Here is a 17273-nt window from a genome sequence, read left to right on the forward strand (position 1 = left end):
ACTGCAAGCAAGAGAGCTGGCCCTGGGGTCAAAAAGAAGTTTGTCTTTTAAATTTGGTTTTGTTTGGGGAAGGGGGGAGAATGCAAGGCAGAGGGAAGATGCAAGGGTACAGGAGATGAGTGGGATTGGAATGCATGATGTGAAATCCACAAGAAATCAATAAAAGTTAAAAAAAAAAAAAAAGACAAAAAAAAAAAAAAAAAAAAAAAAAAGAATTACCTGCCACTGAGGAGGCACCTGAGCTCCAAAGCCAAAAGCTGGAAACATCTTATCACTAAAAAAGAAAAAGAAAACAAATCAAACAACTTTTGCTAAAAAATATATATATTTACTCACACTAAAAAGAGTATGTTTATATTTAAAAAATTCAAAGCAATAAAAAATTATAAACAAAAAATTATCTAGCGCTCCCTATACTAATGCTGATGCTAACACTGGAAAACACTCATTTTAAGTGTTTTTCTGTGCATTAAAGGAAGAAATATCTTCCAGGTTCTTTTGCTGTGTGTGGTATGCATGTGTGATATCTATCTGAGTATGTACACCTGTGTATAACCCATGGAAGCCAGAGGAAGACGTACAGTATGTTCCTCTATCACTCTCCACCCTAATGCCTCGAGAGAAGCATAAATTAAAATTTACGGGGCAAGAAATGGCTCAGTGGTTAAGAGCACTTGTTCTTGCTGAGGGCCTGGGCTAATTTCCCAGCACCTACTTGGTGGCTAGCAACCATCTGCAAGTACAGTTCAGGGGATCCTATACCTCTTCTGATATCCACAGGCCCCTGCACACACGAGGTGCACATACATACCTCACGCACACATATACTCATTAAATAAATAAATAAAATAAGTCTCATAACCTACTACTTTCCATTTAAACCTTGTGCATTATTTCCCTGAACAAATAGGAACAAGCCAAAAAAAAAAAAAAAAAAAAGAACAAAACACAAAAACCACATCTTTTTTTTTTTTTTTTTTTTCGTTTTAAGCAAGACTGTCTGGCAGAAAAACCAGGCCTCAAGTAATGAAGTTATTTATAGCATTTACTTATGTCATCTGATGTGAATATTCATACATTTGACCATAGAAACACTGTGCAAAATGTCATCTATTATAAAACTCTCAAGTTTCTGCAAGAAAACACATGTCCATCTGGAGCCTGTGGTTTATGGACACAAAGTGTGGACCTGAATATATAACATGTGAGTTGGTACTTCCAGGGTATGGGTATTCTCCCAGAGGCACACTGAGGGATGGCCAATGTGCCTTACTAGAAAATACCACTGAATGCACTGTTTTCTACTGGAATAGTCTTTGTATGCTCACCCGTATTTACTACATTTATTTATTTATGTGCGTAGGGGGTCACGTGCTTGCCACAGCATGTACGTGGAGAACAGACGGCAACTCAGGTGTCAGGCTTGGCAGAAGCACCTTCACTTACACAAGCACCTCACTCATCCTGTATTATTAATTCTTAGCACTTGGTGTTCATTCTCCATTAACGATAGAACCCATGTCATGTCAAAAATATTTTTCCTAGTCTGTAGCCTGTCTCTAACGTGGTTTAGAAACTTTCATAGATTTTCTTTTTAAATTCTCTCGCAGAATTTCCTCTATCATTTCCCAGTTTCTCCTTTATCACTTCCATCTTCCAACACTGACTATAGGCACACATGGCCATGTTAAGCTTTTCTATGGGTGCTGGGGATCTAAGTAAGCTTCTCTTGCTTTCACAGAAAGCACTCTTACTCACTGAAGCCATCTCCCCACCCAACCTCATGGATTTTAGTATTAAGAAATGTGAACACATACAAATTATTCCAAGATTTCGGCCTCTGTTGTCTTACCAGCCATGCACACTGCAAATATGAGCCAATCATATATTTTTTTCTCCTAAAAATTTTCAAGTTTACTTTTGATATTAAACTTCTCATTACTCTGAAAAGTACTTTGAAGTAGACTATGAAGCAGAAACATCTGTTTCCCAACAACAGCACTCCCTTCCTGAATAACAGACACTTGAAGTGGTGACAACACCTATTCTAAAAGCCAGTCGGGATCAGGTGGCTAGGTTCTAGCCCAAGGAGATATGAGAAGGATTTTTTTCAGCAGCATCTGAGTCATGGCCCTAAAAGGGAATGCACATGCATTTCTGGGCCCCTTTCTCCTCTTCCTACTGTCTAAAGAAGAGCAGAGATCTTGTCACCAGGAATAGAATCTATAAATTGAGGAGGGCAAAAACATTGCAACAGTCCTGAACTCACTGCTATTTTGTTAGGCTGCTTTGTTGAGGAGTATCTACTTCAGGTTTACAATGTGTGATTTATACTTTGCAGATATGAATTGTGGATTCAAATTCAATTCTTTGTTTTTTGTCTTGAGACAGGGTTTCACTATGTAGATCTCGCTGTCCTAGAATTCACTATGTAGACCAGGCTGGCCTCAAACTCACAACATGCCACCTGCCTCTGCCTCCCCAGTGCTGGGATTAAAGATGTGTACCACTATGTCCAGCTTTAAACTCCACTCTAATGCAATATGTTGCTGTTACAATCCTTTCCTCTTAGATGTTATTCTTACTTAATTCACTTATTTGTACATACAGTTCTATTTCTTACCATATGCTTGGTTCAATTGGTCAAGTATAGCTCTATACTTGAATTGTAAAGTAAATTTTAAAAACTGCTAGAGCAGGGATGAGAGATACTCAGAGATTAAGAGCACTTATTACTCTTACAGAGGACCCAGGTTTGGTTCCCAGTACCTACATGGTGGCTCACAATCTTCATAATGCCACCCTCTTCTGACCTCTAGTGGCACCAGACACACACATGGTACGCATACACATACAGGCAAAACACTCATGCACGTAAAATTAATAAATCCTTTCAAAAGTTAAAAACAAAAACCAAACAAGAAAACTGCTAGAGCAAATTCCTCTTGCCTTTTCCTCTCCTTCCCTTCTTTCCTTTAGAAAAATGTCTGGATGATTCTGACTCCTTCTAGCTAGAGAATTTTAAGACTTGTCAGGATTCTACTGTAATTCTGATTTAAACTGATTAACTGTGAAAGAAATTTCATTTCATATCATTATCATAGGATCTCTCTATTTAAACACGGTTCCTTCTTAGTTTTTCAGCACAATTTTTAGTTTACCTTACTAAAAATCTGAGATATTTTACAAAAATCCTATTCATTTATTATGACTTGTATCGTGACTTTTATTCACTGTAATTTTTAGTGAATATAATTTACTTCATTAGCTTAATTTGACAATATAATTTTGTTGTTGCTGACTAGTAAGAAGTTGATTTTTTCTTATTCTGAATTGGCCCCTTTTTCTGAACTCTAGATACTTTCTAAATTTTTTAAATTCACTCATTTAGGTTTGAATTTGTTAATTACATGTTTTTTAAGAGTTCATGTGTGAAATGACTCTGGCCTGGTACCCTTTTCAGGAGTGACTCTTTGATGACCTGTTGATTGCCATCTGTGACTCATCATCTATTCTGACTAATAAAATCATCTCTGGCACATACTATCTGTTATAAGAAATCTCTAATAATAATAATAACTAGTAGTAGTAGTCATATAGTTTTATGACTGAGAATTGAATCCAGGGTATACTTTGCAGCAATTAGGTTAAGATGCTCTTTAACTCTTAAAGCTCCAATTAAAAACTATTTTCAGCAGAGTGTGATGATGCACTTCTTTAATTGCAGCGCTTTCAAGGCAGAAGTAGACGGACCTTTGTGCTTTCAAGGTCAGGCTGGTCTACATACTGAGTTCCAAGCCAAGGAGGGAAATAGTGAGATCCTTTCTCAGAATAAGTAAATAAATAAATAAATAAATAAATAAATAAATAAAATTTAATTATTGCAAAGAACATGTATATAAATTAAGAAACAATTTTTATTACTATATACAAGATTATGTCATCTAGATTTCAATCACATATACAACTTACCCCTGATTAAAACTCTAAGGAAATCAGATCAAAGAAATGAGTCTTGCTGACTCCATCAACCACTAAATGAAGAAGCTATAGTCAACACATTCTAACCAGCCACAGCAAGAGTGAAGATCAAAGCGAAACAAAGGAATGAAGATGAGAAATTTGTGAAGGAATGCTGCTCTATCACTGGCATCTTCCCACCTCTATTAGAACACCAGCTGATGAAACAGAAAGTGCCCTTTCTAAGGAATTATGAAACATGTACTTGAGTATTTCCAAAGTTATACTCACGCATCATAATCTTGAATTACCAATCCCACAGACCAGATGGCAGTCAGATACTCATTAACACCATTAGGACTGATGTAATGCAGGGAATCTGAAGAACGGGGGTCGCCATTGGAGCCAGTGAAGTCCACTCCCACCTGCCAAGACAGCAGTTCTTACTAAAGAGAAGGCAGGGCTGCCTGAGCTCCAGGTCCAAGAAAACTTCAAGCAACAAGGTCCTAAATCATCCCAGAACCTCTATTGCCAACCACCAACAAATGCCCAGAGCTTTTCCACAAACAACTGAACAGGCCTCAGCATGAAAACAACCTGTACTTCTTTTTCTAGATGAAGAATCATGAATCACTGCGTGAAATGACCATATTTAGGGGCTGTTTTTACATGTTTGTTCTCTATTCCTTTAATTACTGCAGGGTAACCACTGGTTTGTGCATATCTGCTTTCTCTAAAGAGGGAACAATTATTCATCAACTCATCAACTAAGTAAAACCCTCCATGATGAACCTAGACAGTCCATGAGGAAATCACGTTAAACAGATTGTATAAATTTCATAACAAGGCAGCTTAGTAGTAGAAGAATGCTGCAAAATGGAGTGGGGGGGGGGGATATCTAACAGCCTATGCTAGAAAATTCAGTATTACTTACAGTAAAGTTCAGCTGGCACCCTCCCATGATGTAGTCAAGAAATGTGCATTCTACAGTAATCTAAAAACAAAAACACATGTGTGTTAAAGCTGAACTCAGTAGGTGGTGGTACACACCTTTAATTCCAGCACTTGGGAGGCAGAAGTAGGCAAATCTCTGAGTTCGAGGCCAGCTTGGGTTATACTGAGAAACCTTGTCTTGATAAACCAAACAAAAATAACCAGAACTCAAGAGAAACAAAAGGCTCCTTGGTATATGCATTTCAGAATTTGTAAGCTGACCAGGAGATGACATAAATACATGAAATTTACCTCACATTTAAGCACATAGAACTCCTCCCTGAGATGTCAGGACTTATAAAGACTTTACTACAGCTTAAGAACAGCAGTATTCAGATTAAAATATCAAGGGGAGGGTTCATGATGTCAGGTCCCTTCTGCGATTTCACAGGCTGTTAATGACTGCTGATGGAGAGTCATTTTCTTCAGGTATCACCACTGGTATGCTACTCATGCTCCTGTAAATAACCCTACTTAAACTGAGTAACACACACACACACACACACACACACACACACACACACACACACACACGGGGGCGGGGGGGGGGGGGGGAGGGGGGGAGAAGGGGGAACGAAAGTAAAAGGAGACTAGTTGGGAAGAGGAAGGACAAGAGAGGGTAATGGGGGAAGGCAAATATGAGCAAAACGCATTACATACATGTATGAGATAATGTCATAACAAAATCCATCATGGTTAACTAATACATGCAAATAAGAACATAAAAAGACATCAAAAATGTGACTAAAATAACAAAGATTAGAATACCAATGGCAAAAGAGGAAATGGAGTCACTGTAAGTTTTCTGTAGTAAGTCTAATATACTGACAGTTTTAAAAAGCATCTAGTAATAAAGCTTTAAAGGAATAACAAAAACAAAACATGCTTTCACTGTGGAAAAAACGTGGCCTTTTCCCACCATTTATAACATCTTATGAAGAAATTATACCCAGGAAGATGTACGGGGTTATTTCCAACCTCACATTTCCTCAGACAGAAGAACACTTTATCATTCTTTATCCTTTGCTAACAAGTTGCCAATGGGCTCAGTGTTGAAGAGGCAGTATTCTTGCAGAGGACATGGGCTGGTTCTCAGCATCCACATGGAGACTCACAACTATCTTGTAATTCCACATCCAGAACACCTAACACCTTCTTCTGGCCTCCACAGATCACTGCACACATGTGCATACATCTCACACATAGTATACATACCTACATGCATGCAAAACACTCATATACATAAAGATTTTTTTATTATTCCAAATCCCGTTCTTTCCCTCAAGATGATCACATGTTCATGTGATTTCCAGCTGCTTAGAGTCAGTACTTGTTTGGTATAAACCCACACTGATACAAGAACTCAGAAAGTGACCTCATTACAGGTGGCTATGGACTACTGACCTCACAGTGCTTTACACTGATAACACCTGAATTCTTGTAGCTTTTTTTCTTTTGTCTCTTTTTTTCATTTATGCATTCATATTCAACCTATGGAAGGAGAAAATGAAATAGCAAATTTTTTACAAGCAATAGCCAAATTACTAAAATGAATTTCAATGAACCTTTTCCCTTAAAATCAAATCTTAAAAAAAAAGAAAAAAGAAAGTAAATGTTAATTTTTTGAACAACACAAAACAAAAAAAATGCCAAGGAAAGAAAATGAACAGAATAAACAAAAATACATGAAATGCAATCCCGTGGCCACAAGAAATTACATTTTAATATAAATATAAACTTGACAAGAATGGCAGTCTCGTGTGCACGAATCTTGAGCCTAAGATATTTCCTTACCAAAAGATACACTCCTCACAGCCTGTGCTGGGCTTCTGTTGTCTGTGGAAGTGTAACAGGCCCCCAGACCTCAGCACAACTGACTCCATGATGGAAGTACCATTCAGGCCATAAAGCTTATTAGCAAGTAGACAGCACCACCAGCCAAAACTAAAACAAAGACCTAATTCATCCAAGTCCATAGTTCTGGGAAATGCACTAACCTTGCTTTTTGGCTCCTGTAGTTCTGCTTCTGGTTAACTGTTCTTGTTAACTGAAGTATGTCAACCCTGAACATGGTGTTTAAGCTTTCTCACTGAGAAAGGCTCAGTGCCACACTGGGATTTCAAAAACCCAGTGTAGTCACCGGGCCACTAACAAAGACTTCCTATTGGTTTAAACCCATGTCTGAGCAGTTTTCCTGGGTGGATACCCCACAACGAAAACCTTTCCAGGCTTCAGAATCAATGACTATTCCATGGTTTACCTGTACATTAATGACTCTTGGGCTTACCCCTAATTATCAGTATTTTAGACTCTGCAGGAAGACATGAAGTCCTTCCATGGAGGCACAGGAAGGGTACAAATGTAGATCACAGGACATCTGCCCTGCTTAGCCAGCCATGGGGAACTCATGAACCACTGAAGGTGATTGCGCTGTCTTCCCTTTGCGGGCAGAGCATGGTTTCATCCAGCACTGGACTACGATATTTTCCCTTCCAAGATAAAAAAGGAAAGTCTACTTCCACGCCTGGAGATGGCACTGTAATGGTCTCTGCTTTCTTTCCTATAGTTTGGAGTCCTCACTTCGTGCTGGTCACCATTACATGGTCTCCACTTAGTAAGACACATACTTCATGTATGAATTATGGATGACTATTAAACGAAAGATTTTAGGGCTTAATGCAATATAGAATAAAAACATGATAAACTAATTGGTAAGTCAAAGAAAAACATAAAAAAAATAAACAGGTAAACTATAATGTTTATATAACTGCAAAGGTGTAACTTACAGGTGAGTTTCTGGAGGCTTCTTTGAGTTTTGTCATGGTGGTTTGAAATGTTCCAATAAGATCATGTGATCCATCATTGTCATAATCGTAACACTCTACCTGGAATTAAATATAATAAAAATATACAAAAATCAGTATAATTTTATTAAAAAGTATTGGCTGCCATTTTAATTAAAATAAGGGGAAAACCCTTAATATTAGTGTCTAATTGGAGGAAAGGGAACTAACTATCTAGAGAAATGATGCTGAAGTATGTTTAAACCAGAACTATCCAGAGAACAGGACCTAGACCACAAAAGATGAAAACCCAAATCTGGACTGCATTTCACACAGGAAGCAGTTCCCAGCTCCTCTACCATGCTCGCTGTAGATGCCGACAGAAGACTAAGTGCGATTAAGTCTACTCTTTCATTTGCTTTACTTAATTACCACTGTATAGGAGGTAGAAGCAAGTCTCCAGCCGCTAGAAATGACACAACTAAGTCCTAGATAATTTAGAGTTCCAAGAAACATTTCTGATCAGCTGCAACCCAAGGAATCTGGGCTTATAATTACAAGTTAGACATGAGAGTCAGATTTGGTCTGAAGATTGGAAATCTTACAACACAAAGGAAAACTCTAGGGTGAGAACAGTCAGTTCACTCAAGTATCCATACTAGGTCACACTTACTCTGATCCCATGTAGAGTTCTAGAGTTCCAGCCTTAGATCTGAATCTTATTAAACACACATTACTTCTCCTTCCATGTACCCTTCTCTCCTTCTCTCCCTGCCCATCTCAGAAAGAAAAAGAAAATATTTATTTGCTCTTAGTAGAGTTTTTGTTAGTTTGTTTTGTATGTGTGTGTGTGTGTTAACTGGCAGATGGAAGAAACAGTAAATATTCACCAGAATGCTAGAACTTTCCTATTGTAGATTATTATTTTAATATGTGTTACATTTGTTTATTCTATGGAACATTTGCAAAGATGTGTTGCATTCTTTTTTGTTGCATTTGTTTAACTCTGTGAAGCTGTGTTAGTTTGCCTGTCTAAAACACCTGATGCTCTAATAAAGAGCTGAATGGCCAATAGCGAGGTAGGAGAAAGGACAGGCGGGACTGGTAGGCAGAGAGACTAAATAGAAGAAATCCAGGAGGAAAAGAACAAGAGGGATCAAGGAGGAGGACATCAGGGGCCAGCCACCCAGCTACACAGCTAGCTGCAGAGTAAGAGTGAAAGTAAGATATACAGAAGTAAGTAAAGGAAAAAGCACAGAGGCAAACGTTAGATGGGCTAATTTAAAGTTAAGAAAAGCTGGCAAGAAATAAGTCAAGCTAAGGCTGGGCATTTATAATTAAGAAAAAGGCCTCCATGTGTGATTTATTTAGGAGCTGGGTGGCAGACGCCCACAAAAGAGCAAAAACAACTAAACACTTTCTAATGGGAAAATAAGGTGCTGTGTTCAAGGCAAGCTATATTCAGGGCAAGCTGAAAATTGATGACAGGGATGTGAACTTCTAACATGTAATTTCAACACATCAATTCATTTACATGGATATTTAATGTGTACACAGTGCATATTCTTTAGACAGACCTAAGAGTTAGAAAGAATGGAGATGCTGTTACTATTATTCCCATTTTTCAGAAATGGAACTTGAAAGAATTAAGTGCAAAGCCAACAGATGCATCTTGTGTGGTGAGCAACAGGGACAAAGTAAAATCTCACACCAAAGACACTTCTGAAGACTGTGCTTCAAAGCAGAAGCTTCTAACAAGAAGAATTTGCATCTGCCTTGGAGAGAGCTCCACAAAGCTTCCAGCCTTCATGAAGTTGTAGTGACCCACCAAGGTACAATGCTTAGGAATCTTACATGCTCATCTGGCGAATGGTGGTTTTCTTCTCAAGTCTACATACCGACTGCTTTTCACAACTGGATGTCTTAGGGTTTCTATTGCTGTGATTAAATACCAGGACCAATCAATGTGGGGAAGGAAGGGTTTATTTCACTTTCACTTCCACATCACTGTTGATCATCAAAAGAAGTTAGGACAGGAACTCAAATAAGGTAGGAACCTGGAGGCAGGAGCTGATGCAGAAGCCATGGAGGAGTACTCCCTCCTGGATTGGTCCCCATGGCTCTCTCAGCCTGTTTTCTTATGGAACTCAGGACCACCTGCCCAGGGGCAGCACCATCCACAATAAGCTGAGCTTACCACATCATTCATCAATTGAGAAAATGTACCACAGCCTTGGCCACAGGTCAGTCTGGTGGGGACATTTTCTCAAGTAAGATTCCCTCTTCCAAAGTGATTCTAGTTTGTGTCAAGTTGACATAAAATTAGCCAGTACACTGGAAGGCTTTCATTCATTACTTGTATTTTCATTATCCTTCAGAAACACTTAAAATCAATCAATCAATCAATCAACCAATCAAAACAGGTACATTCTAAAATTGCAAAGTGCCTTGTTTAAGGAAATGCCTTATAGATATTTTTGCCCATGACCAAGTCTAACAGTTTGACTCCTGCCCTACATATTCAATACTCAATTTTAAACCAACAGCTTTTATATGACTAATGTTGTCAAGAGGAAAAAAATAAAAAAATTGGTTTTTTTCTTAAAGGAAGCAAAGTTTCAAGAAGGCAGAAAACAAACCATCTTAATGATTGAATGAGATCACTTTTAGCAGACATTCTTAAATTATGGCAAAACAAAACTTTACATTTTAGATTCCATGGAAAGAACATCAATTTACATGTAAGCCAAATAAAACATTAAAATGGCTAAGATTTAGTTAGGCCTTAGTAAGGGCTAAAACGTTAAAAAAGTTTAGACCAATTAAAGCTTTAAGAAACAGAAAATACATGTTTACCCTCTAAGTTCTGATTACTCACTACAGGAAATAAATGGAAAAGCCCCCTCTTGTCCTTTCAAAGGCAGACATAACATCTTCAATGCTTCAAGGACTATGTATAGAATTTAAACACCAGTACTATTTACTATTTAAGCAGCAGTATCTGAAGAGCTTTTGAAATTTAAATGTATGCATATATACATAAGAGCATATGTATATATGTAAAAAACTGTACACACCACACAATGCATCCTTACTTTAGGCAAGGTGGCAGCATGCATGATTATTTATCTTTCTCTCTTCATCTTTTAAAAATAATACATGCTAGGATTACAGCACAGTGATGGATCCACAGAAGACTCTGACTTTATTCTCTGCTCTGTAATTCTTTACCATACCTTTAAGTAATTTCCAAAGAGTTAAGTAAACTGCAGATGTGGGACTATTTGATATTGCAAAGAAATACAGAACTAAAGAACTAAAGTGAGTGATGATGTAGAAAACCAAGTGTGTGTAACTAAAAATAAACTAAGAGACTTTAAGAATGGAAGACATTTAACAGACAAAGCCAAGAAAATCAGTTTACTTACTATAACAAATTGGCCCTGCAAGCATGCCACTGTGAGCAAAAAATGTTTTAGAAACATGATTTTACTGTTAATTTGTCAGAAACAATCAAATAGTCAAGGCATAGACTTCAGCCCTCTCTAGGTTTGTGTTAAAATTAGAATTTGTACCTACTTTGATAATATTTATACAATTCATAGTATATTTATATATTTATATCATAACTATATTTTCACTGCTCTTTGACACACCATACAAATCACACATAACAATAACTTTTAAAATTCTCTATAAACTAGGGACAACTCCTTCCGAAGCTCAGAAATTTTAGTAGCTTTTAATAATAGCTGCATCTCGCTGCTGTTTTATCTGTTACAATGTTTTCACTTTCAATATTCTATCTTTACCCTCTTGTATGGTAGATATTACTATCTACCTTATTAGCAAGGAGATTAGGTGACTTGTTCAACATCCTTTGCCTGATTAAAGAGCTAAATCAAAATGTAAGCTATGGTCTGATTCCATGCTGTTATGTCATGTTATGCTGTTTCCTATCATCTTTCTCGTTTTTACTGTATTAATTACAAGAAGAAACACCAACAACACCTTCATCTGTTGAGGTGTAAAGGGAAGAAAGTTTTCTATCAGGACTTGTGGTAAGCCAGACAGCTCAGTCAGGAGGACCTGAATTTGGTCCTCAGACAGAACTCACCTATAAAAAGGAGGACCTGTTGGTGTTTTAAGTTTGTGTGTGTTCAACTGGCTGGTTGTTTGGGGTTTTGTTTTGTTTGGTAAATACCTACAAATAAAAACATTTAAAATAACTGTGATCTGCTTTTCCTTGGCCCTACAATACCTCCCCTGATTTTCTGCATAAGGACAGGAAGGCTTTGAGATCTCAGAAAACTAACACCTGCTTTTATTTTCAAAGGATACACTACAGGCAAAGAATGCAGTCAATGCTTCATATTTGCTGAGCAAAAGCATCTCATTAAAAAGAAGACATATTTAAACTGAATGTCTTATTTTTTAAAACAGGTTAAAACGAAAGTTCATTAAGTCAGTATATTAGATAACAACAACATACTCAAATACGGATGCCTGTAATGTCATTTATTTTTTAAAAAATGCTATCTTACATATTAATTTTAGGAAGTAGATAAAATGTATTCATCTGTAGGAATTGTATACAGTGTCTGAGTTGTTACAGTGTGCCTTGAGGTTTTGACTTTATAATGCTGTAAAGGTCACACCATTTAGTAGACACTGCATGGGTTCTGAATTTTAATCTTCCCTGTGCTAGCAACATGTGATGATTCTCTTGTAATGCTGGGCAGTGGCAGCAAGGCAAACCTGCCAATCAGCCACAGTATCACCATGGGAAATACCAACACTTAACAGTGTACTGTAATTTGGGTTGTTACAGGGTTGCTGTAATTTGGTAAGTTAGGTATATTAAATGCATTTTTAACATCATTTCTTCCCTCCTGTACTCCCTTTTCTTCTCTTTCCTTTCTCCCTGTCTCTCCCCTCAAATAAACACAGGCCCTCAAGATCACTAAGTAATGCTCTAACCAAACTACACCTCTAGCATAACTTATGAGGATTTCAATTAATGATGAGTTTATCAGGACATAATCCCATAGCAAACTACAGAATATCTGAGTAGTAACTGCAAATTACCTTGATGGTTTTGTCCATATCTCCATAGCACAGAGAGTTAAGAGAGATTTTAAAAGGTTTCCACACAGGATTCAGGTTGTTTTTTACGACCTGTAAAGAATAAAGGATCTATTAGAACACGCAGTTCATCGGTATCTTTCTCTTGCCTTTCCTGGGTTCTTGCTACATTCTTACCACTTATCCCTCATCATATCACTCAATTAACTCCAAAAAAATTAGTAAGATAATATTTTATGATTATTATGTGGCAAGCATAATAAATCGTCCAATTGTAGTACATTCTGAGTAAAGAAGAAAGGTGTTTGGGAACTGTATCTACCTAATAATAATGTATACTTAGAAATGTTAGCATGTGGGTTTTTTTAAACCAGGCATTTCACCATAGTCCCAGGGGATCAAAAAACAGAGCAGGATAAGAATGAACCTTGTGGGTCCTGGGGAAAATAGTTCAGCAGTTATGAGCACTGACTGCTCTTCCAGAGGACCCAGGTTTGATTCCCAGCACCCACATGGTGGCTCACAACCATCTGTAACTCCTGTTCTAAGGCATCCAATATCCTCTTCTGACCTCAATGGCTACTGCATGCACATATGCAAGTAAAACACCCATATACATTTAAAAAATTAAAAATATAAATCTTGCTGTGTTGAACATGAATTGGAAAATAAAATCTAAGTTGTGAATTTGTTTCAATATTACATAGACATACAGTATCTTTCTTATTATGACCATTGAAAAAGACTGAAAGCTATGATCTCCTCATATAAATTAACACATCTAGCACTCAGATCTTGATATCTATTTTATATGGTAAGAACTGGCCCCTTCTAACTCTGAAACAGAACAGTTAACAACAACAACAACAACAAAAAACAAACATATTCTATCAATGCTGAAAAAACCCAGGATCCATTTGAAGATGTACCCCCTCATCAAATCTGGATTTAAGCAGTACAAATATTAATTTATGATGGCAGTTTGTGAGTTTACAGTGATAAAGAATCCATTCTACTCTCAATAATTCAAGCTGTTCTATGACATGAAAGTTTAGGCAGGTAAAAATAAGCGTGTAAGTGGAAAAGTGGGAGCTTAATAGGAAAATATAAAACATGAGCCTTCCCTTGAACCTAGACAAAACACAATCTATAAAAATATGCTTTACTCTGAGGAAATCTGAGCATGGATGGCACTCAGAAAGGCATTAGTAAATCAATGGTAATTTCCTTAGGTACAGTGATATATAGCATGTCCTTATTCTTTTGAGAGATGGTCTCACTATGTGGGTCTGGCTGGCCTGGAACTTAATTTGTAGATAAAGCTGGTTCATAGAGATCTGTCTGCCTCCAGAGTACTGAGATTAAAGGTGTGTATCCCTACTCCTGGTTACCTTTACTCCTGAAAGTGCCTGATGTAACACTGAAAGGGAATCTAGATGCTTGTAGTTTACATCAGGATGGTTTTCCAAAAGAAAAATAAATTGTCTGCTAAGTGTGAGTGTGTGTGAGTGTGTGTGTGTGTGTGTGTGTGTGAGAGAGAGAGAGAGAGAGAGAGAGAGAGAGAGAGAGAGAGGGAGGGAGGGAGGGAGGAAACAAGCAAGAACACATTTAGTATTCTTTATACAATTTAAAGTTTTTCAAAATGAAAATAATTAAGCATGTAGTATGTATTTTTTTAAGAGAAAAGAGTAAGCAAATGAGCATACTGATATGTCTCTGGCTGCATATAAACCTGAATTAAAATGACTATTTTCTGTGAGTTCAAGGCCATCTATTAATTCTTATTATAATGCCAAATAAAATGATGATTCTCCTTTTAGATTCAAGTACTTACCTCTGTTCGGTGAACCATCAGCCAGTGGCCATCTGATGTCTGCTTGTGAAACTCCAAGTATGGATCCGACTTTCCAAACAAATCCTACATTTAAAAAAACAGCTTTTCACTACATGATACACACACACACACACACACACACACACATACCACACTCACACACACACACACACATATGCATATACATATATACGTTTATATAACCACACAGGTCCAACTCCATAGAACAGATATACCAGCTGCAAGTATCAATCCCATCACCTCTAACACTAACTTAGAAATGTGCAGAAGTATACTAGGGAGGAATATTAAGACATTTGCGATGAGTAATCCTGTGTATCAAACACATAGTACTTTAAAATGCATTGATAAAATGTGTGCTGACTTAATGTCAGCATTTTAAGTTTCCATTCATATAATATTAAATACATAAATGATATCTCAAACATTAGCCTTATTAACTCTATGACAGACAGGGCTGTTAGCCATGGAAAGGGAGATGGAAAGGCTTTAATAACTCCAAGAGTGGAGTGTGTGAGGGGAATTCTGAGTGCCTGTGAGAAAGCTCCAAGAAAACAGGAATCTTGTGACTTGTTTCTTCAAAAACAGGGAATTGTTCTTGAAATGTGACTTTGTGCCCCTCCTAGGTGTAGCAGATAGGAGTGAGCTGACTCCGCTGTTGTTATTCATATGCCTCTATGGAAAAACATGTTTGTGCCACGTGTGGCTTGTCCTTGTGATTGAACACCTTACTTACATGGTTTTTCTTAACCCTCAGAGGATAAATTGTCTGATGCTTGGAATAAACTTGGTTATTGCATTTAGTCCGTCTCATTTTTAGGTCTCACTCTTTTAGGTTCACGCTGCCAACTAGAGCAGTAAACAGTATGTACCTACTGAACTAGATTTACTTAAGGGCTGGGAGTGGATACTATAAATACAAATCCAAACACAATTATGTAAATATAGAGAGAATATGTACAAACATGTACATGTATGTGTGAACACGTATGTGCCTAAGTATGTACACATATGTATAAGTATGTGAACATCTATGTGTATATGTGCACATACACCTATGTAAAATCTTAGGTTTTCATAAAATTAAAGTCACAAATATAAACATTTAAAAATATTACTTACAGAAAAATAGCAAGAACAGAAAGAAAGAGAAGCTAAATCTCTTGGATATACTTTGTTTTATAGATTTAGGTTTAAAGCCACAGGACTTGTTTCTTTAGAGATAGGTGTTCACTATGTAGCCCAGGGGCCTCAAACTTGCAATATTCCTACCTGTTTCCTGAATGCCAAGTCTACAAGTATTGCCACCACAGCTGGCTAAATTATAGTGCAATGATCTTCTCTGCTTCTGTGTGTGTGGTGACGAAGACTGAACTACAGCCACACACAGACTAGGCAAGCATACACCCAATGTTTGCTCAGACCTATAATCTCAGCACTTGGGAGGCAGAGGCAGGAAGACTGTCATGAGTTTGAGGTTAAAAAAAGAAAAAAAAAATAGGAAGAAAAATATTTAAAAACCAGTGGGGGGAGCTGGAGACAAGGATGACTCAGCAGTTAAGATACTTGCTGTGCAGCCATGGACCAGAGTTAGGATCCCAGCATACACATAGCATGTCAGGCACCTCACAGACATCTGTAACTCGAGATCTGAGGAATCCAATGCTTCTGTGCACCCAACCACATGTGCACAGGCACATAAATTCACATATACACATAAAATTCATCTTTAAAAAAGGTATTTCCCTGGGATCTGTATACTACAAGGGCCTAGAACCAAACCATGAGTGACAGCACCAGCAAATGGGAAGCACTTCTACGCCAGTGCAGCCCCAAATACACAACCACGAAGATGAGACCAGGCTCCTTTTAATGTGCCAGTCTAGGGCAGAAATGACATAAAATTAACTTGGAACATCATGTCATATGACAGAAATAGAACAAGGAGACTATCTATAGATTCCTGTTTGTACCAAAAGGTCTCAAACCTGAGGCTGAGACTGGGATAACTTGCATATCAACCATAATTCACTTGTTGTAGTTAGCAGTTATTAATGTTTAAATCCATAAGTTTATAGTTATCTAAAGAATAAAATTAAACAACAAAAAATACTTAGTAGTCACATCTGGAGGATGCTAGGGAACCTACTTATTCAGGAAAAAAAAAGGATGTTTACAAAGGGTATTAAATGTTTTGTCTTTCCTGTATAGAATATACTTCAATGATAAATAATCAACAGATAAATATTGGGGCTAGATAGATGGTTCAGCTCTTAAGAGTACTTGTTACTCTTGCAGAGTTCCCAGGTTCAGTTTCCAGCACCCACAAAGTGACTTACAACCATCTATAACTCCAGTTCCTGGGGATCTGAACATCTCTTCTAACCACCACAGACTTCATGCACACACATGGCGAACACACATACACATAGTCAAAAGACACACACATGAAATAGATAAGTCTAATAACACACCCCAAGAGGAGACGGAGGGAGGGAGGGAGGGGGGGAGAGAGAGAGAGAGAGAGAAATTGATTGATTTAGTTTGGGGAAATGTCTCTCTATAGAAATGAAGGTCTAGCAGAGTAAGAATATCAC

The 17273-nt window shown here is 37.5% G+C and overlaps 1 protein-coding gene across 2 annotated transcripts in view; it reads right to left on the reverse strand.

The window, feature by feature from the left end:
- The window catches only part of Cpne3 (copine 3), a 50084-nt gene that overhangs the window by 12752 nt on the left and 20059 nt on the right, over positions 1-17273 (reverse strand). For both annotated transcript variants that reach the window (XM_059253898.1, XM_059253899.1), the window contains exons 6-12: positions 14656-14739; positions 12825-12914; positions 7740-7838; positions 6358-6444; positions 4895-4954; positions 4252-4385; positions 220-274 (exon numbers count right to left, since the gene is read on the reverse strand). In XM_059253898.1, the coding sequence (XP_059109881.1) occupies positions 220-274; positions 4252-4385; positions 4895-4954; positions 6358-6444; positions 7740-7838; positions 12825-12914; positions 14656-14739 (609 nt within the window). The remainder of the gene's footprint in view (positions 1-219; positions 275-4251; positions 4386-4894; positions 4955-6357; positions 6445-7739; positions 7839-12824; positions 12915-14655; positions 14740-17273) is intronic.

This window comes from Peromyscus eremicus, chromosome 2 (assembly GCF_949786415.1).
Source record: "Peromyscus eremicus chromosome 2, PerEre_H2_v1, whole genome shotgun sequence".
NCBI lineage: Eukaryota > Metazoa > Chordata > Mammalia > Rodentia > Cricetidae > Peromyscus > Peromyscus eremicus.